The sequence below is a fragment of the Engystomops pustulosus genome, unplaced genomic scaffold (assembly GCF_040894005.1).
Source record: "Engystomops pustulosus unplaced genomic scaffold, aEngPut4.maternal MAT_SCAFFOLD_18, whole genome shotgun sequence".
In the NCBI taxonomy this organism is placed as follows: domain Eukaryota; kingdom Metazoa; phylum Chordata; class Amphibia; order Anura; family Leptodactylidae; genus Engystomops; species Engystomops pustulosus.
In genome coordinates, this window is record NW_027284960.1 from 77,393 (window position 1) to 100,376 (window position 22,984).

Here is a 22,984-nt window from a genome sequence, read left to right on the forward strand (position 1 = left end):
CATACCACTCCATCGGGCCATACCACTCCATCGGGCCATACCATTCCATCGGGCCATACCATTCCATCGGGCCATACCACTCCATCGGGCCATACCATTCCATCGGGCCATACCACTCCATCGGGCCATACCACTCCATCGGGCCATACCACTCCATCGGGCCATACCATTCCATCGGGCCATACCACTCCATCGGGCCATACCATTCCATCGGGCCATACCATTCCATCGGGCCATACCATTCCATCGGGCCATACCACTCCATCGGGCCATACCATTCCATCGGGCCATACCACTCCATCGGGCCATACCATTCCATCGGGCCATACCACTCCATCGGGCCATACCACTCCATCGGGCCATACCACTCCATCGGGCCATACCACTCCATCGGGCCATACCATTCCATCGGGCCATACCACTCCATCGGGCCATACCATTCCATCGGGCCATACCATTCCATCGGGCCATACCATTCCATCGGGCCATACCATTCCATCGGGCCATACCATTCCATCGGGCCATACCACTCCATCGGGCCATACCATTCCATCGGGCCATACCACTCCATCGGGCCATACCATTCCATCGGGCCATACCATTCCATCGGGCCATACCATTCCATCGGGCCATACCATTCCATTGGGCCATACCACTCCATCATGCCATACCATTCCATTGGGCCATACCATTCCATTGGGCCATACCACTCCATCACGCCATACCATTCCATTGGGCCATACCACTCCATCACGCCATACCATTCCATTGGGCCATACCACTCCATCACGCCATACCATTCCATCGGGCCATACCATTCCATCGGGCCATACCAATCCATTGGGCCATACCAATCCATTGGGCCATACCACTCCATCACGCCATACCATTCCATTGGGCCATAACATTCCATTGGGCCATACCATTCCATTGGGCCATACCACTCCATCGGGCCATACCACTCCATCGGGCCATACCATTCCATTGGGCCATACCACTCCATCGGGCCAAAGCACTCCATCGGGCCATAACATTCCATTGGGCCATACCATCCATCAGGCCATACCACTCCATCAGGCCATAACATTCCATCGGGCCATACCATTCCATTGGGCCATACCATTCCATTGGGCCATACCATTCCATTGGGCCATACCACTCCATCGGGCCATACCACTCCATCGGGCCATAACATTCCACTGGGCCATACCACTCCATCGGGCCATACCATTCCATTGGGCCATACCACTCCATCGGGCCAAACCACTCCATCGGGCCAAACCCCTCCATCGGGCCATACCATTCCATCAGGCCATACCATTCCATTGGGCCATACCATTCCATCGGGCCATACCATTCCATCGGGCCATACCACTCCATCGGGCCATACCATTCCATCAGGCCATACCACTCCATCGGGCCATACCATTCCATCAGGCCATACCATTCCATTGGACCATACCATTCTGATAGTAACTGAGTAGATTTGATGGTGGAGCTTTGGAGAATAGTAGTTCTCTTTGTCAGACATGATGTTATGCATTAACCAAAAAATTCATAGCATTTTAAACCCCCAGCAGTGATCATCAAAGGATATTAACCCCTTAAGGACGCGGCCTGTTTGTACGTGAAAGCTCAGCGCTTTTTTAAAAATGTGACCAGTGTCTCTTCCCGTGGTAATGGGACTGTTTTCCAGTGAGACCTTGTAGTTTATGTCAGTTGTCTGATATCTCTGATCAGTTACTTTTTGGAAAGGGTAAAATTCTAAAACTTAAATGTGAAAAAAATTACAATTTTCAAAGTTTCAAATGACAAAAAGTCATACCACGAATTTATTTGGGGAGAACTTTTGCCGTTTGTCTTCTTTATATTTGCGTAATTTGTTTTACGTTTCCTTTTGTTTTACGGGCGAGAAGGTTTCAAGAGATTTGAAAGACACTAAATTTTTTGGGACCAATTAGTTTGGAAGGTTATGTACTATAAACCCCCACAAGTAATGAACCTCACATCACTTACTATTCAAATCAACAGAACCCCCCGAGAAGTGACACCACAAAAAAACCCTCAAAGAATTTATCTGGGATTGTGGTGAGCACTTTAACCCCCAACATGCTGGTCAAATGTAATACAAATGGTGAAGCGTAAAAATTGCATTTTTTTCTCACAAATACCATTTTAGTGCCAAATGTATTGGGCCTCATTTACTTACCCGGTCCATTCGCGATCCAGCGGCGCTTCTCCGACGCTGATTCGGGTTCTGCCAGGATTCACTAAGGTCGTGCGCCCGATATCCACCAGGTGTCGCTACTGGCCGAGGTCCGCCGGAGTTCACCTTCTTCTTCCAGGTGTATGTGAGTGCTTGATCTTGCGACACAATTTTTTTTAAAAAATTCCACGGTTTTTCCGAATCCGTCGGGTTTTCCGACGACCACGCGCCCCGATTTCTGTCGCATGAAAGCCGGCACCGATGCGCCACAATCCGATCGCGTGCAATCCCGGGGCAATTCGGCGCAAATCGGAAATATTCGGGAAACCCGACGAAAATGCGTGATTCGGAGCCTTAGTAAATGAGCCCCATTGTGTCCAACTCATGCCACTTTAGACAAACACCCCAAATATCATTGTGAGGTTTGTGTCAGGTATGGCAATACCCCATATGTTCCAATAATAGATAGACTGGGCACACGGCAGGACTCCGTTTTCACAAGTTTGGAGGCCAAGTTGTGTTCCTAGAGCCCGTGAGGTACCAGTGAAATAGAAACCCCCAAAAAGTGACACCATTTTGGAAACTACACCCATCAGAGAATTTATCTGGGTGGTGATGAGCATTTTAACCCCCAACATGCTGGTCAAAATGTAATACAAAGTGAATGGTGCAGAGTAAATTGGATCAAATCTGCCGTGGTAGTGACAAATGTATTTTGCTGAACTCATAACACCGGAGACAAACATCAACAATCATTCTGCGGGTTACCCCAATTAGGGCAATACCCCATATGTGGCAAAAAACTACAGGATATGCACACGGCAGGGCTCAGGAGGAAAGTAGCAAAATTTAGGTTTTGGAGCTCTGTTTTCACTAGATTGTTGGGGAGCCCCTGAGTTACCAGCACAATAGATACCACCAAGAAGTGATCCCATTTTGGAAAAGGCACCCCTCAGAGAATGTATGTAGTGTTGTACGAGCATTTTAACCCCTAAGATGCTGGCTCAAATGTAATCCAAAGTGAATGGTGCAGAGTAAACTGGAGAACTTTGTAATTGTAGCTGTAGCCACAGCCTGGTATGGCAAGAGTTAACAATGCCAAATATTATTGTCCAATGATATTTCTTGTGATATTGTAAAGAAAGCTGGAAGCGGATTGGAGAGTGTTACCACCTGACCAAGTGAGTATATAGACCCCTGGAGGGCGGAGGAAGACTCCATCTTGGAGCACACGTAAGCTCCAGCAAGCAGAGGAGATTGCAGCTCCTGCAGCGCTGCACCAGGAAGACCAGGAACCACAGGTGCCTCAGGCCGTCAGGAGACTTCAGCCCCGGAGCAGAGAACCACCATCTCTACCAGCCCAGCCTGAAGTTACTACCAGGCTGTGTACCACCTTCCTGCAGACCAGCTGAATCTGCTGCTACTATTTGGCCATTGCCTGCTGTTTGAAGTTGAATAAAGAACTATTAGTTGATTTGCACAACGTGCCACTGTGTAATCCCTAGATCAGGCTGTCCCCACCACGGGTTCCCCCATCCATCACCCAGGGACTCCCATATACACCTCAAGGGTTGCCCCAGGGAGAACCAGTACATCAGCCTCTCCCTCCATATTTCTTGCACACACCACCTGCTGGAGAGCTGCCAGGCTGTAGGACAGCCCTCCGGTCCCCATACCAAGCACCGTAACACTAGCGTGCCCTAGTCCACAACCGCCAGCCACTCCGGTATTCTGGGCCCCGGCTGCCTCCAGGCCCTAAGGAAAGGCCGCGGTGGGGGATGTTACACCTCCAGCTTGGTGTATGTCTTCTGAGACATTGTACACAGAAAAAATAGATAAGTGCATCCAACTCAAGGACAAGCCGTACAGCTGCACCTAGCACCTAGCTTGCCCCAAGATGCCCTAACTACCTAACACAGCGCACGGAAAACTGTGTTTGGGTTCCGAAAGGACAAACAGGAGATGGGAAAAACTTAGATTCCATTGTGTGAGTGGGGACTCTCTGAGCAGATACTTCATGATCCTGCTGTGCTGTGAGATGCTGTGTGCTGACAATGTGCTTAGATTATCAGGGTTCAGGGTTATATACACTTTCCTTTAGTTTCTGAACATTCTAATAGTTTCTGACACATAGAAAGAGAGAGGAGAAAGATCAGAGATGACGATATCCATGTGCAGGCTGCTCCTTGCAGCAGGAAGTGCCTGTGTCTGAGCTGGTCTTATAATGCAGGGGGAGGGTCAGAGAGCATTGCAGTGTGCAGAGAAGAGAAACTATTCATGGGAAGTATCTGCCCTGCCCGACCCTAATCAGAAGATTTACGGTTGGATCCTGGGGCAACCAAAATTGTAAACACCAGGAGAAAGTGAGAGGTGTTGTATGGGATAATCACTATCTGTCCTACAGGCAGATGAAAGGTATATGCCAAAGGCCCTGGATTTGTCTGCAGTAACCTAAGGGTTAATGGGTTAGACATGTGGTGAGCAGGATTAGTCTGTTTGGTCTATGTCGGCCTCGCTAGCATAGACCACTCTGTAATGTCCGTACTGGACTGCTTATTATGGAGTAGGGGGAGGCTGATAGTGGGACGCCTACTCCATCTGGGCTTCGGTCCTGGGTTTCTGTATAGCCCATAGGTGAGGGTCACAGGTGCGGGTCACAGGGGCAGGATCACAGGGGCGGGGCACAGGGGCAGGGCACAGGACTTAAAACAGTAGGTGAGGCACTACCTGGAGAGCTGAATGCTGTGTTCATACAGGAAAGGTAACTGAGAGCCTCCTGATATTCCAAGAGGGGGTTCCCGGCAGCCAGGGGCACGTGGAGTAAGGTTCTTTTATTGTATTAGGCAGTGCCCAGCCAGGCAGGGTTTATGTTGTATTTTGCCTAAGTCAAGGATGAGTTTGTGCTTTGACATTGAAGTGTGTCCCTGCTTCCTGCACTGCTACAAGGAGTCTGCCAGAGCCTCCCCCACAACTGACAGAGACAGGATGGAATTATATCTGTGGTATTTTGTTATCCTGAGTTTATTTAAGAATCTTGTCTTTGTGGGAACACCCCTTTAAGGCTGCCTTGTAGGTGTGGAGACTTATAGTCATTGAGCCACTGGGGGATTCTGGGAAGTTTTCCAGGATGGCATAAGGAAAAGCACGCCTCTCCTACATAGTAAGGCAGCCCCCCCTTCCCTAACACCAAGCACGACTTTCAGGAAGCCTAACGACATGATGTGGGATTGAAGCCAAACAAGTACAGGCCGCCCCTGGTCACGTACAAGATTCTACAAGGTTCTTTAGGTTTGTTCTTAAGTTGAATTTGTATGCAAGTTGAAACTGGTATATTTTATAATTGTAGTTCCGGACCAAAATATTTTTTTGTCCGTGACATTTGGATTTCAAAATTTTGTGCCGTCATGGGAACTAAAAATTCTTCATTACAGACAGTTTACGATGGGACTAATGTAACATCCAGAGAGGTCACAGGGGTCATCAGTAAGTTGGGTGTCTTTAAGTCTGGGACAGCCTGGAGACCTGTTCCAGAAGGAACCATTTCCCAAGTGTAGACAGCGCTGTAAGACGTCATTAGAGGAGATGAGGCTTTCCTTATCCCACCCTGGAAAACTTACTCTGGCTCTTACCTGCATGTGGCCTCCAGGTCAAAGGTCGGGGGTCATGGCGTGAATATTAAGAGAACTTTGTAAGTTGATAAATATCGGCAGTAATTTATACTCCGATTCCCTTCTTTCCCATTAAAGAGGACCTTTCACCACCTGACACATGTAGAGATTATATACCATCCTGTAGGGGGGGGGGGGGGCTACACAGATTTAGGCGCACTTGGAATTTTCCTTCTAGCCCCCACGGAGATATCATTCCCAGTTTCTGACCATTGTAATCAGTGTTTGGTCAGAGAGGAGGAGCTGGGGCTGAGGGCGTGTCTTATGCTAATCTTCTCTCATACTGTCCAATCAGAGGCAGAGAAACGATTATGAATATTGAGCTGTGAGTTTTTTCTATGTTCATCTAATGGTTGTGTTCACACACTTTCCGCTAATACACTGTTGACATTATGTTTACGATGTTTCGGCAGTTTTGCTTGTGGTTGCATTTACGCAGCGTTTGCGCCAATTACGATTACGTGGCGTCTGCGGCAGTTACATTTAAGCCCTGTTTGCACCAGTTACGATTACGTGGCGTTTGCGCCAGTTACAATTACGCGCCATTTGCGTCACAGTTACTATTACGCGGCGTTTGCGTCACGGTTACGATTACGGGGCGTTTGTGCCAGTTACATTTAAGCCCCGTTGGCACCAGTTACGATTACGGGGCATTTGCGCCAGTTACGTTTAAGCCCCGTTTGCTCCAGTCACGATTACGCGGCGCTTGCACCAGTTACAGTTACGCGCCATTTGTGTCACGATTACGATTACGCGCCGTTTGCGTCACGGTTACGATTACGCAGCGTTTGCGCCAGTTACGATTATGCAGCGTTTGCGGCAGTTATGACTATGTGGCGTTTGCACCAATTACGATTATGCGGCGTTTGCGTCACGGTTACGATTACGCAGTGTTTGCACCACGGTTACACAACTCTTGCATCACGGTTACGCATACACAACATTTGAGTCACGGTTATGCAGTGTGTGCATCACAGTTACGCTTACACGGTGTTTGCATAACGGTTACGCATCATTTGCGGCATGTCTACGATTATTCCGCATTTGTGACAGGGTTAAGCTTACACGGTATTTGCGTCCCATTTACTTTTTTACTCTGTGTTTGCGTCCCGTTTACACTTACTCTGTGTTTGCGTCACATTCGCGCTTAAGAGCATTTGCGGCACATTAACACTTAAGCAACAGTTGCGCCATGATTATGCTTATGCGCCGTTTGCATCACGTTTACGCTGCAATTACGTTTCCGCGGCAATTATGTCACGTTGCGTTACGCTTACACAGTGTTTGCATTATGGTTATTCTTACGCGCCATTTGCATCAAGGTTGCGATTCACTGCATTTGCAGCACACTTTCGCCTATGGGCCGCTTGTCTCACATTTATGTTTGCGTTTATTTGTGGTGCGTTTTTACGTGCATGAAGTGTTTGAGGTGTGTTTACAGATTTTCGGTTTGAATTTGCGCCATGGTTAAGCTTACATAGCATTCGCCTTTATGTCCAGTGTGACTTGTGTTTTGCTTATGTAAACGGCGCTTGCGTTTACGGCACAATTACACTTACATTTACATGCCATTTGCATTTATGTCTGGTTAGCTTCATGTTTACGTTTATGTGATTTATGTGCACTTACGTTTACACAGCGTTTGCGTTTACATTGCATGCGTGTAACATTGCATTTTTGTAAACATTGTGTAAATGCAATGTCAACAGAATATTAGAATGTGTGTGAACATAGCCTTTAGATGCAGATTACATTACATCTCACCACTGACAGTATGAGAGAAGATTAGCATAACACACGCCCCCAGCTCCAGCTCCTCCTCTCTGACCAAACACAGATTGTAATGGTCAGATCTCGGGACTAATAACTCTGCAACCGCAAGAAAGAAAATTCTAAGTGCCCGTGAATCTGTGTAGCCGCCCCTACAGGATGGTATATAATCTCCATGTAAGTGAGATTAGTAATCCGCAAGTCTTCCATAGTGTGGTCCTCTCTGGACCTAACAGCTGACACTCCAGAGTAACACACACAACCGGAGAGAGCTCCAATATTGGGTGTTTAACCTTTTAAATGCCGTGGTCAGCATGACCATTTAAACTGCCTTCTGAGGGTCTTTACCCCACGATGGGCCCCTCTCACCATCTTTTAAAAGTTTCAATGGCAGCGCTGAGGTCCGATTAGGACCCCACGGCTGTCCACAGGCAGTGCCTGTAAGATCTCCTCTGTGACAGGATCTTACAGTCGCAGGGGCACATTTACTGAGGCCCTTGCGCTAAACAGAAATGTGTTGCAGGCCCCATGTTAAATAAAGTTGTTTCCCCCCATTAGGTTTTATTTTGATAATTTAGTACATATTACACAGGACACTGCACATAGTACACAGGACCCTGCACATAGTACACAGGACCCCTGCACATAGTACACAGGACACTGCACATAGTACACACTGCACATAGTACACAGGACCCTGCACATAGTACACAGGACACTGCACATAGTACACATGACACTGCACATAGTACACAGGACTCTGCACATAGTACACAGGACCCTGCACAAAGTACACAGGACCCCTGCACATAGTAAACAGGACCCTGCACATAGTACACAGGACACTGCACATAGTACACAGGACCCTGCACATAGTACACAGGACCCTGCACATAGTACACAGGACCCCTGCACATAGCACACAGGACACCCTGCACATAGTACATAGGACACCATGCACATAGTACACCCTGCACATAGTACACACTACACATAGTACACAGGACCCTGCACATAGTACACAGGACACTGCACATAGTACACACTGCACATAGTACACCCTGCACATAGTACACAGGACCCTGCACATAGTACACAGGACCCTGCACATAGTACACAGGACCCTGCACATAGTACACAGGACATTGCACATAGTACACAGGACCCTGCACATAGTACACCCGACACTGCACATAGTACACAGGACACTGCACATAGTACACCCTGCACATAGTACACAGGACCCTGCACATACTACACAGGACCCCTGCACGTAGTACACAGGATCCTGCACATAGCACACAGGACCCTGCACATAGCACACAGGACCCCTGCACATAGTACAAAGGACCCTGCACATAGCACACAGGGCCCTGCACATAGTACACAGGACCACTGCACATAGCACACAGGACCCTGCACATAGCACACAGGACCTTGCACATAGCACACACTGCACATAGCACACAGGACACTGCACATAGTACACACTGCACATAGTACACAGGACCCCTGCACATAGTACACGCTGCACATAGTACACACTGCACATAGTACACAGGACCCCTGCACATAGTACACAGGACCCTGCACATAGTACAAAGGACCCCTGCACATAGTACACAGGACACCGCACATAGCACACACTGCACATAGTACACACTGCACATAGTACACAGGACCCCTGCACATAGTACACAGGACCCTGCACATAGTACAAAGGACCCCTGCACATAGTATACAGGACCCTGCACATAGTACACAGGACACTGCACATAGTACAAAGGACCCCTGCACATAGTACAAAGGACCCCTGCACATAGTACACAGGTCCCTGCACATAGTACACAGGACACTGCACATAGTACACAGGACACTGCACATAGTACACAGGACCCTGCACATAGTACACAGGACACTGAACATAGCACACAGGACCCTGCACATAGCACACAGGACCCTGCACATAGTACACAGGACCCTGCACATAGCACACAGGACCCCTGCACATAGTACACAGGACCCCTGCACATAGTACACAGGACCCCTGCACATAGTACACAGGACACCCTGCACATAGCACACAGGACACCCTGCACATAGCACACAGGACACTGCACATAGTACACAGGACACTGCACATAGCACACCTCCTGCACATACTACACAGGTCCCTGCACATAGTACAGAGGACCCTGCACATAGTACACAGGACACTGAACATAGTACACAGGACACTGCACATAGTACACAGGACACTGAACATAGTACACAGGACACTGAACATAGTACACAGGACACTGCACATAGCACACCTCCCGCACATACTACACAGGTCCCTGCACATAGTACAGAGGACCCTGCACATAGTACACAGGACACTGAACATAGTACACAGGACACTGCACATAGTACGCACTGCACATAGTACACAGGACACCCTGCACATAGTACACAGGACCCTGCACATAGTACACCCTGCACATAGCACACATGACCCTGCACATAGCGCACAGGACCCTGCACATAGTACACAGGACACCCTGCACATAGTACACAGGACACTGCACATAGTACACAGGACACTGCACATAGTACACACTGCACATAGTACACACTGCACATAGCACACAGGACACTGCACATAGTACACACTGCACATAGTACACACTGCACATAGCACACAGGACACTGCACATAGTACACAGGACACTGCACATAGTACACACTGCACATAGTACACACTGCACATAGTACACACTGCACATAGCACACAGGACACTGCACATAGTACACACTGCACATAGCACACAGGACACTGCACATAGCACACACTGCACATAGTACACACTGCACATAGTACACAGGACCCCTGCACATAGTACACACTGCACATAGTACACAGGACCCCTGCACATAGTACACAGGACCCTGCACATAGTACAAAGGACCCCTGCACATAGTACACAGGACCCTGCACATAGTACACAGGACCCCTGCACATAGTACACAGGACCCTGCACATAGTACACAGGACCCCTGCACATAGCACACAGGACCCTGCACATAGTACACAGGACACCCTGCACATAGTACACACTGCACATAGTACACAGGACCCTGCACATAGTACACAGGGCCCTGCACATAGTACACAGGACACTGAACATAGTACACAGGACACTGCACATAGTACACCTCCTGCACATAGTACACAGGACCCTGCACATAGCACACCTCCTGCACATACTACACAGGTCCCTGCACATAGTACAGAGGACCCTGTACATAGTACACAGGACACTGCACATAGTACACAGGACACTGCACATAGTACACAGGACCCCTGCAAATAGTACACCCAGCACATAGCACACATAACCCTGCACATAGCGCACAGGACCCTGCACATAGTACACAGGACACCCTGCACATAGTACACAGGACACTGCACATAGTACACAGGACCCCTGCACATAGCACACATGACCCTGCACATAGTACACAGGACCCTGCACATAGTACACCCTGCACATAGTACACAGGACCCTGCACATAGTACACACCCCCTGCACGTAGCACACAGGACCCTGCACATAGCACACAGGACCCTGCACATAGTACACAGGACACTGCACATAGTACACAGGACACTGCACGTAGCACACAGGACCCTGCACATCGTACACAGGACCCTGCACATCGTACACAGGACACTGCACATAGTACACAGGACACTACACATAGTACACAGGACCCCTGCACATGGCACACAGGACCGTGCACATAGTACACAGGACCCTGCACATAGTACACAGGACACTGCACATAGTACACAGGGCCCTGCACATAGTACACAGGACCCTGCACATAGCACACAGGACCCCTGCACATAGCACACAGGACCCTGCACATAGTACACACTACACATAGTACACAGGACCCCTGCACATAGTACACACTACACATAGTACACAGGACACTGCACATAGCACACAGGACACTGCACATAGTACACAGGACACTGCACATAGTACACCCTGCACATAGTACACAGGACCCCTGCACATAGTACACACTACACATAGTACACAGGACACTGCACATAGCACACAGGACACTGCACATAGTACACAGGACACTGCACATAGTACACCCTGCACATAGTACACAGGACCCTGCACATAGTACACAGGACCCTGCACATAGCACACAGGACCCTGCACATAGTACACACTACACATAGTACACAGGACCCCTGCACATAGTACACACTACACATAGTACACAGGACTCTGCACATAGCACACAGGACCCTGCACATAGCACACAGGACACTGCACATAGTACACCCTGCACATAGTACACAGGACCCCTGCACATAGTACACAGGACCCCTGCACATAGTACACAGGACCCCTGCACATAGTACACAGGACACTGCACATAGTACACAGGACCCTGCACATAGCACACAGGACCCTGCACATAGTAGACAGGACCCCTGCACATAGTACACAGGACCCTGCACATAGTACACAGGACACTGCACATTACACACTGCACATAGTACACACTGCACATAGTACACAGGACACTGCACATAGTACACAGGACCCCTGCAAATAGTACACACTGCACATAGTACACAGGACCCTGCACATAGTACACAGGACACTGCACATTACACACTGCACATAGTTCACACTGCACATAGTACACAGGACACTGCACATAGTACACACTGCACATAGTACACAGGACCCTGCACATAACACACAGGACCCTGCACATAACACACAGGACCCTGCACATAGTACACAGGACCCTGCACATAGCACACAGGACACCCTGCACATAGTACACAGGACCCTGCACATAGTACACAGCCCCTGCACATAGTACACAGGACCCTGCACATAGTACACAGCCCCTGCACATAGTACACAGGACACTGCACATAGTACACAGGACACTGCACATAGTACACAGGACCCTGCACATAGTACACAGGACCCTGCACATAGTACACCCTGCACATAGTACACAGGACCCTGCACATAGTACACACCCCCTGCACGTAGCACACAGGACCCTGCACATAGCACACAGGACCCTGCACATAGCACACAGTACTCTCTCCGTACTTGGGAGAAATTGCATAAAAAATTTGAAGGAGGGTTTTCTCCTTTTATCTTTTGGGAATGTGTAAATTTTATGGCTAAATGAATGTATTAGCATTCTAAATTTACCATTTTGTTTTTAATCACTCTGCAGCACTCAAGGGGTTAAAAATCGTCCTAAAACCTGTTTCTAATAGTTTGAGGGGTGCAATTTGTAAAATGGGGGGGATTCAGAGGGGATTCTAATAATTTATTTTTCAACATCATTAAAAAAATTATCACAAAAATTTCAGTCTGGGAATGTTTTATTTGTAAGCGTTTGCCGCCATTCAGGAATAAAAGGACTAAAACACGAAGGAAACATTGAGATATGGGAAATGTTAGGAACTTATTTATAAATAAACATATGAATCAAAATTTACCACTAACATGAAGTACGTGTCACGAGAACAAATCTCAAAACGTCTGCGCCCTGAAGGGGTTAATGTCAGATGGCTGCAAGTTTATGCGCTGATGGAGTCTGTGATTGGACACTGTTCACACAATCAGGTGCAGGACATTGGAACCTGCAGGGAAATGGCCCTTGCTGTGATTGCGGCCGCCCCTTTTACAGGCAGGTAAGGCGCCGTTTCCTGATGGGGGGTCAGTCACTTCAGCTCTATAGCACAGAACCGCTCTGATATGTCCAATCGGATCGCAGCGTCTCCTGCCATAATAAGAGCATGGACACCACTGCCCGTATCTGCCTGCACCCATACACAGGGATTAGGGGTCACCCCCACTCACCTGTATATAAGACACCCCCAGGACTTACCTCTATATAACACAGACGCAGTGGAGGAGAGATTTGCCTAATGACATTACTGCTCCATCGGGGGAGGACATTACTCCTTGTATTATGACCGCTCTGAATATTATAGTTGCAGAGCTCCCAATGTGCCCAATTGTGCGTTGTACCATTCAGTAAGACGAAATGGTGGAACTAATGTCCGCCCTTGTCATATGTGTTGTAATAAACGTTTTCCATTTTCGGAAGAAACCTTTGACCTGCTTTTCTTTGTGCCATAAGGTTTCCAGTCCATCCAGCCTTACCACGGATCCCATTGGTGATATGACTTGGGTGACACGGGCACGGACGGTCCAGGATTCATTATTCCCCTTTTTGCTACTAGTAGCAGAGCATGTATATCTAGATGAATGGCGCAGGCGTCCTCTTGATCCTCCCCTCCCTCTTCAATATGCAGGGTCCATGGGTGAGTCCAGTGAGCATGGATATGGTCTTTGATTGGTTACCAGTAATTTTGCGAGTGGTCGCATTGCCATGGGCCACTGGTGGTGAACCGATGGCACTGGTGCCAGAGGCGGCACTCGGATCCCTCTCTGTGGGCACCCGGGCCATCACCCCAGCATGAAGTTCACCAGACAGAACTCAAAGAATCTTCCTACAGAACCTTCCTACAATGATAGATGAAGTTGCCCTCCTCCTTTCAACTGTGTTGGTGTTTTAGGAGGGTTGAAAATTTGTCAAAGAATGAGAAATAAAGTACTACTTAAATTACTTTGCAATAAATAAGTGGTTTTTGGTTGAAGTTTGGGCACTCAGGCTCTAAAAGGTTCCCCATCACTGCCATAGGCCATGCCAAGGTCTGTGTTTGGTTGTGAACACTTGGGGCATGCTGTTAGTCTATGTGGTTTGGAGGGTGTCCTGGGTTAGGGTTAAAACCATAATAGACGTGATGTAAAATCCTGAAGATGGTTTCCCTCCATTGCTCGCTCGCCACACACTTTCTGACTTTGGCCCATCCCTTTAAGCTTCCCTCATAGACTTCTCTCTCCGGGAACTTTCTGACCCAGCACTTTCCTACCAGTAATTAGATCCCTTTAAGCAACTGTGATTGTATATCTGTGTATAACGAGGAAATGGATTGAACACTCTGTCCCCAAGAAAGATGTAAAGGAAGTTTCTTCTTTTGTCTCCGCAGAAAGTGGTGTAACTGGCGGCAGGTGACGCACCCGCTACTTGTCCTGCAGCTCCTGTTCTGTCAGCCATGGCGGTCCAGTCCTGTGAAGCAGGTGGTCCTCCTTCTTAATTCCCCTTTCTCTCGCTGCCTGGAGTAAATTCTCCATGTCCCCATAGGGGATGCTACACTTTTTAATGAAACAAACACACAGACCTCTCCAGAAAGGAAAAGATCTTATAAGACTACCAAGTGTTGTGTGTAATGAAAAGCCACCGCACGTGGCACCAATAAGCCCCCACATACCTGCTTTTTGCAGCGTTCCAGTCCGTCAGGAGTTTTTGCAGCTGTTTCCGATGTTTTAGGATGGTGGGTAATTCTTCCTGAGGGGGAGAGGAGACAGATTTCATCAGAAGTCCTAACAGGAGATCATGAAATCTCACAAATCAGAGACAAATAATTAGAATCGCTAAAGTTTCTGACCCTTGAGAGTTTTAATAGTGCGGTCACACGTTGCGTTTTGGTTGCATTTCATTGCGTGGTGAAACACATTGGGGCAGATTTACTTACCTGGTCCAGACGCGATCCCGCGCTGCGTTGTCCGACGCCGATTCGGTTCTGCCGGGATTCACTAAGATCATGCCTCCGATATCCACCAGGTGTCGCTGCTGGACGAGGTCCGCCGGAGTTCACCTTCTTCGTCCCGATGCATGTGAGTGCCGATCTTGCGACACAAATTCTTTTTTAAATTCCATGATTTTTCCGAATCCGTCGGGTTGTCCAACGGCCACGCACCCCGATTTCTGTCACGTGAAAGCCGGCACCGATGTGCCACAATCCGATCGCGTGCACCAAAATCCCAGAGCAATTCGGTGCAAATTGGAAATCAACGCGAAACTCAACGAAAGTCTGCGATTCGATCCCTTAGCAAATAAGCCCCATTATCACAGCTGGGGAGAGGTGATTCGCTTACTTACATTACTGTTAACATTGGTGTTTCCAAAAGTATTGTAAATGCAATATTAACGCATGTGTTGACATTGTGTTAACTTGTGTGTTTACACATGTTTTGGTAACTCATGCGTTTACAATATGTTTTGTAAACACAGATGTTAACAGTAATGTAATTAGGCAAATCACTTCTCCTCAGCTGTAGGTAAGTGTTTCAAAACGCAATGAAAACACAACCAAAACGCAACGTGTGACCCCACAATAACACAAAGAAACATATGTAAGCTGGGCCTCACTGGGTTCTTCCGTGGTTCTGCAGATCAGTAATCCCTCATACACACAGAGGTACAGTTAGGGCCAGAAATATTTGGACAGTGACACAATTTTCGCAAGTTGGGCTCTGCTTGCCACCACATTGGATTTGAAATGAAACCTCTACAACAGAATTCAAGTGCAGATTGTAACGTTTAATTTGAAGGGTAGAACAAAAATATCTGATAGAAAATGTAGGAATTGTAGACATTTCTTTACAAACACTCCACATTTTAGGAGCTCAAAAGTAATTGGACAAATAAACATAACCCAAACTAAATATTTTTATTTTCAATATTTTGTTGCGAATCCTTTGGAGGCAATCACTGCCTTAAAGAGAACCCGTCAGGCAAAATAACCCCCTAATCTAAATATATTTTCATAAACTGCCATTAGAGAGCATTGCCTCTATCCCTTCATTGTCCCTCTACATGCCTGTAAACCTAAGCAATGAGGTCCTAAAGCTGTATGCAAATGACCTGTGAAATGTCCAATGAGTCATTAGCATATTCAAGCTGTCCAGCTTATTCATGAGTGGGAGGCACAGCCACACCCCCAGTGCTTGACTGACAGCTGCTCCATGTAATGGCTGCTCCATGTGCTTGCTGGTGGCCACGCCTCCTGCAGCCTGTGGGGCAGATTTACTTACCCGGTCCATTCGCGATCCAGCGGCACCTTCTCTGCGGTGGATTCGGGTCCGGCCGGATTCACTAAGGCAGTTCCTCAGCTGTCCACCAGGTGGTGCTGTTGCGCTGAAGAGCATCAGAACGCACTAGAATACACCGAGGTCGGCTGAGCGAAGGTAAGTGCAAGCTCTGTGACACATTTTCCGTTTTTAAATGCGGCGGTTTTTCCGAATAGGTTGGGTTTTCGTTCGGCCAGGCCCCCCCAATTTCCATTGCGCGCATGCCGGCGCCGATGCGCCACAATCCAATCGCGTGCGCCAAAACCCCGGGGCAATACAGGGAAAATCAGCGCAAATCGGAAATATTCGGGTAACACGTCGGGAAAACACGAATCGGGCCCTTAGTAAATGACCCCCTGTGTGTGTGTGAAAGATACAACAGCTCCAGGCAGCCATGTTATAGCAGTACATGTCAGGTGCTTGTGTAGCTGATGTCTGTATCTCACACATGTGTATTAGGAGGATGCAGCCTGTGTGTGTGTATAGGAGAGATACAGCAGCTCCAGGCAGCCATGTTATAGCAGTACATGTCAGGTGCTTGTGTAGCTGATGTCTGTATCTCACACATGTGTATTAGGAGGATGCAGCATGTCAGCAGATGCAGCACACACACTAGCAATGCTTTACTATACATTACACACAGACATGAGCAGGGGGAGGAGAGGGGAGGGGTAACAGGGGTGACATCACTGCCTCTGACCGTGTGACCAGCCTCATTTACATGATAAAGAATAGATGATTTTATAATGATTAATGTATGAAATAACTAGATAAAGGCTGGGATGGGATCCTTGTGAGCTGCTCCAACAGGTAGAGGTGACAGGACTAGTGACACAGACCTGATGACAGGTGTCCTTTAAGTCTGGAACCCATGGACATCACCAAACGCTGGGTTTCCTCCTTCTTAATGCTTTGCCTTCACAGCCGCAGCCTTCAGGTCTTGCTTGTTTGTGGCTCTTTCCGTCTTAAGTCTGGATTTGAGCAAGTGAAATGCATGCTCAATTGGGTTAAGATCTGGTGATTGATTTGGCCATTGCAGAATGTTCCACTTTTTTGCACTCATGAACTCCTGGGAAGCTTTGGCTGTATGCTGGGGGTCATTGTCCATCTGTACTATGAAGCGCCGTCCCATCAACTTTGCAGCATTTGGCTGAATCTGGGCTGAAAGTATATTCCGGTCCACTTCAGAATTCATCCGGCTCCTCTTGTCTGCTGTTATGACCCAGTGCCACTGAAAGCCATGCATGCCCGTGCCATCACGCTGCCTCCACCATGTGTTACAGAGGATGTGGTGCGCCTTGGATCATGTGCCGTTCCCTTTCTTCTCCAAACTTTTTTCTTCCCATCATTCTGGTACAGGTTGATCTTTGTCTCATCTGTCCATACAATACATTTCCAGAACTGAGATGGCTTCTTGAGGTGTTTTTCGGCAAATTTAACTCTGGGCTGTCTATTTTTGGAATTGATGAATGGTTTGCATCTAGATGTGAACCCTTTGTATTTACTTTCATGGAGTCTTCTCTTTACTGATGACTTAGAGACAGATACACCTACTTCACTGAGAGTGTGCTGGACTTCACTGAGAGTGTGCTGGACTTCACTGAGAGTGTGCTGGACTTCACTGAGAGTGTGCTGGACTTCACTGAGAGTGTTCTGGACTTCACTGAGAGTGTGCTGGACTTCACTGAGAGTGTGCTGGACTTCACTGAGAGTGTGCTGGACTTCACTGTGAGTGTGCTGGACTTCACTGAGAGTGTGCTGGACTTCACTGAGAGTGTTCTGGACTTCACTGAGAGTGTGCTGGACTTCACTGAGAGTGTGCTGGACTTCACTGAGAGTGTGCTGGACTTCACTGAGAGTGTTCTGGACTTCACTGAGAGTGTGCTGGACTTCACTGAGAGTGTTCTGGACTTCACTGAGAGTGTTCTGGACTTCACTGAGAGTGTTCTGGACTTCACTGAGAGTGTTCTGGACTTCACTGAGAGTGTGCTGGACTTCAGTTGATGTTGTGAACGGGTTCTTCTTCACCAAAGAAAGTGGGAGACATTTACTTAAAGTGTCGGTGTCTGCATTGGCTTTGTTACCGACCTGCTCTCGGTAAGAAGACACACATGTAATATTGTAGAGCTGTGCAGAGACATTTCTGGCGCCGAGACCATTTTCTGTCCCTGGGACCAAAATCTGTCCCGAGCACCAGAAATGTGTCCAACAGTCCCTGCTAGACCAGTTTTCTTTTGGTCTACTGTCCGCCAGTTTACAGCGACCAAAAAGGGCTGCGACACATAGTAATTGTGTCTGAGTTTCTACTCCGCCAAAGCCACGCCCCTTTTCGGAGAAGAGTCGGAGCAAACGGAAAAAGGCATTTTTTCTGGCGCCGCCAGCTAATAAATAGGTCTGAGAGCAGAACATGTGGTGAGAGCGCCACAAAACTGGCGGAAACGCCATAGTAAATGTCCCCCAGTATGCGGCGATCATCCACCACTGTTGCCATCCGTGGACGCCCAGGCCTTTTTGAGTTCCCAAGCTCACCAGCCAATTCCTTTTTTCTCAGAATGTTCCCGACTGTTGATTTTGCTCCTCCGAGCATGTCTGCCATCTCTCTGATGGATTCTTTCTTTCTTTTCAGCCTCAGGATGTTCTGCTTTCCTTTGTCTGGTCACAGCAACAGCTTCCAAATGCAAAACCACTCACCTGGAATCAACCCCAGACCGTTTCACTACTTCATTGATTACAGGTTAACGAGGGAGGCGCCTTCAGAGTTAATTACAGTCATTAGAGTCCATTGTCCAATTACTTTTGGTCCCTTGAAAAAGAGGTGGCTCTGCATTACAGAGCGATGATCCCTAACCCCTTTCTCCGATTGTGGAAACTGTGGAAACTCTCATACTGCAGCTGGGAGTGTGCAGCCCATAGTATATATACAATTGTATTTCTGAACAGCTAAAATAACAAAACTTGTGTCACTGTCCAAATATTTCTGGCCCTAACTGTAAATTTGGGATGTTTGTTAGATGTTGTTTCTCAAGCCACAAAAGACAGAGCGGGTCCTATGGCATAATATGACGTCCAAAACAGTGGAAAATATTCACATTTATTTTGTTGGCCTTTATTAAGATAATAAAATTTAACAATTCAACTTAAAGTACACCTGTAAAGTAAAAAGCTTTTGCCTAACTCTGCACTAAGCAAAAATAAGCAATTCTCTAATTATAATGGAGAACAATTTACTAACTGCAGCCCATGGTACGTAGTTTACCTGGGAGCCTGCACAAAAATGGATAACGCTACCACCAGGAACACGTCATTATATCCACACACTTCTAATACACACATAAAGGAAGCTAAGCTGCTATGCACATCTGCCGCCATTCAAGAAGATCCTGCACCCGATATCCTGCATGTGTCGCTTCCCCGCTCAGGTCCCAGGAGTTCACCTTCTTCCTGGTGCATGTACGTGCATTGTCCGTGTATAATGCGCTGTGCGGGGAGTCACTAAGATCCTGCACCCGATATCCTGCATGTGTCGCTTCCCCGCTCAGGTCCCCGGAGTTCACCTTCTTCTTCCTGGTGCATGTAAGTGCATTGTCCGTGTATAATGCGCTGTGCGGGGAGTCACTAAGATTGTGCACCCGATATCCTGCATGTGTCGCTTCCCCGCTCAGGTCCCTGGAGTTCACCTTCTTCTTCCTGGTGCATGTAAGTGCATTGTCTGTGTATAATGCTCTGTGCGGGGAGTCACTAAGATCCTGCGCCTGATATCCTGCATGTGTCGCTTCCCCGCTCAGGTCCCTGGAGTTCACCTTCTTCCTGGTGCATGTAAGTGCATTGTCCGTGTATAATGCGCTGTGTGGGGAGTCACTAAGATCCTGCGCCCGATATCCTGCATGTGTCACTTCCCCGCTCAGGTCCCCGGAGTTCACCTTCTTCTTCCTGGTGCATGTAAGTGCATTGTCCGTGTATAATGCGCTGTGCGAGGAGTCACTAAGATCGTGCGCCCGATATCCTGCATGTGTCACTTCCCCGCTCAGGTCCCCGGAGTTCACCTTCTTCTTCCTGGTGCATGTAAGTGCATTGTCCGTGTATAATGTGCTGTGCGGGGAGTCACTAAGAGCGTGCTCCCGATATCCTGCATGTGTCACTTCCCCGCTCAGGTCCCTGGAGTTCACCTTCTTCTTCCTGGTGCATGTAAGTGCATTGTCCGTGTATAATGCGCTGTGCGGGGAGTCACTAAGATCCTGCGCCTGATATCCTGCATGTGTCGCTTCCCCGCTCAGGTCCCTGGAGTTCACCTTCTTCTTCCTGGTGCATGTAAGTGCATTGTCCGTATATAATGCGCTGTGCGGGGAGTCACTAAGATCCTGCACCCGATATCCTGCATGTGTCACTTCCCCGCTCAGGTCCCCGGAGTTCACCTTCTTCTTCCTGGTGCATGTAAGTGCATTGTCCGTGTATAATGCGCTGTGCAGGGAGTCGCTAAGATCCTTTGCCCGATATCCTGCATGTGTCACTTCCCCGCTCAGGTCCCCGGAGTTCACCTTCTTCTTCCTGGTGCATGTAAGTGCATTGTCCGTGTATAATGCGCTGTGCGGGGAGTCACTAAGATCCTGCGCCCAATATCCTGCATGTGTCGCTTCCCCGCTCGGGTCCCTGGAGTTCACCTTCTTCTTCCTGGTGCATGTAAGTGCATTGTCCGTGTATAATGCGCTGTGCGGGGAGTCACTAAGATCCTGCGCCCGATATCCTGCATGTGTCGCTACCCCGCTCAGGTCCCCGGAGTTCACCTTCTTCTTCCTGGTGCATGTAAGTGCATTGTCCGTGTATAATGCGCTGTGCGGGGAGTCACTAAGATCCTGTGCCCGATATCCTGCATGTGTCACTTCCCCGCTCAGGTCCCCGGAGTTCACCTTCTTCTTCCTGGTGCATGTAAGTGCATTGTCCGTGTATATTGCGCTGTGCGGGGAGTCACTAAGATCCTGCACCCGATATCCTGCATGCGTCACTTCCCTGCTCAGGTCCCTGGAGTTCACCTTCTTCTTCCTGGTGCATGTAAGTGCATTGTCCGTATATAATGCGCTGTGCGGGGAGTCACTAAGATCCTGCACCCGATATCCTGCATGTGTCACTTCCCCGCTCAGGTCCCCGGAGTTCACCTTCTTCTTCCTGGTGCATGTAAGTGCATTGTCCGTGTATAATGCGCTGTGCAGGGAGTCGCTAAGATCCTTTGCCCGATATCCTGCATGTGTCACTTCCCCGCTCAGGTCCCCGGAGTTCACCTTCTTCTTCCTGGTGCATGTAAGTGCATTGTCCGTGTATAATGCGCTGTGCGGGGAGTCACTAAGATCCTGCGCCCAATATCCTGCATGTGTCGCTTCCCCGCTCAGGTCCCCGGAGTTCACCTTCTTCTTCCTGGTGCATGTAAGTGCATTGTCCGTGTATAATGCGCTGTGCTGGGAGTCACTAAGATCCTGCGCCCGATATCCTGCATGTGTCGCTTCCCCGCTCGGGTCCCTGGAGTTCACCTTCTTCTTCCTGGTGCATGTAAGTGCATTGTCCGTGTATAATGCGCTGTGCGGGGAGTCACTAAGATCCTGCGCCCGATATCCTGCATGTGTCGCTACCCCGCTCAGGTCCCCGGAGTTCACCTTCTTCTTCCTGGTGCATGTAAGTGCATTGTCCGTGTATAATGCGCTGTGCAGGGAGTCGCTAAGATCCTGTGCCCGATATCCTGCATGTGTCACTTCCCCGCTCAGGTCCCCGGAGTTCACCTTCTTCTTCCTGGTGCATGTAAGTGCATTGTCCGTGTATAATGCGCTGTGCGGGGAGTCACTAAGATCCTGCACCCGATATCCTGCATGTGTCACTTCCCCGCTCAGGTCCCTGGAGTTCACCTTCTTCTTCCTGGTGCATGTAAGTGCATTGTCCGTGTATAATGCGCTGTGTGGGGAGTCACTAAGATCCTGCACCCGATATCCTGCATGTGTCGCTTCCCCGCTCAGGTCCCTGGAGTTCACCTTCGTCTTCTTGGTGCATGTAAGTGCATTGTCCGTGTATAATGTGCTGTGTGGGGAGTCACTAAGATCCTGCGCCCGATATCCTGCATGTGTCACTTCCCCGCTCAGGTCCCAGGAGTTCACCTTCTTCCTGGTGCATGTACGTGCATTGTCCGTGTATAATGCGCTGTGCGGGGAGTCACTAAGATCCTGCGCCCGATATCCTGCATGTGTCGCTTCCCCGCTCAGGTCCCCGGAGTTCACCTTCTTCTTCCTGGTGCATGTAAGTGCATTGTCCGTGTATAATGCGCTGTGTGGGGA

General features: G+C 48.6%; 1 protein-coding gene across 1 annotated transcript in view; it reads right to left on the reverse strand.

The window, feature by feature from the left end:
- LOC140106830 (SH3 domain-binding protein 1-like) overlaps positions 1-22,984 on the reverse strand; it is a 156,502-nt gene that overhangs the window by 49,387 nt on the left and 84,131 nt on the right. The window contains exon 6 of the mRNA XM_072131480.1: positions 15,032-15,108. Within this exon, the coding sequence (XP_071987581.1) occupies positions 15,032-15,108 (77 nt within the window). The remainder of the gene's footprint in view (positions 1-15,031; positions 15,109-22,984) is intronic.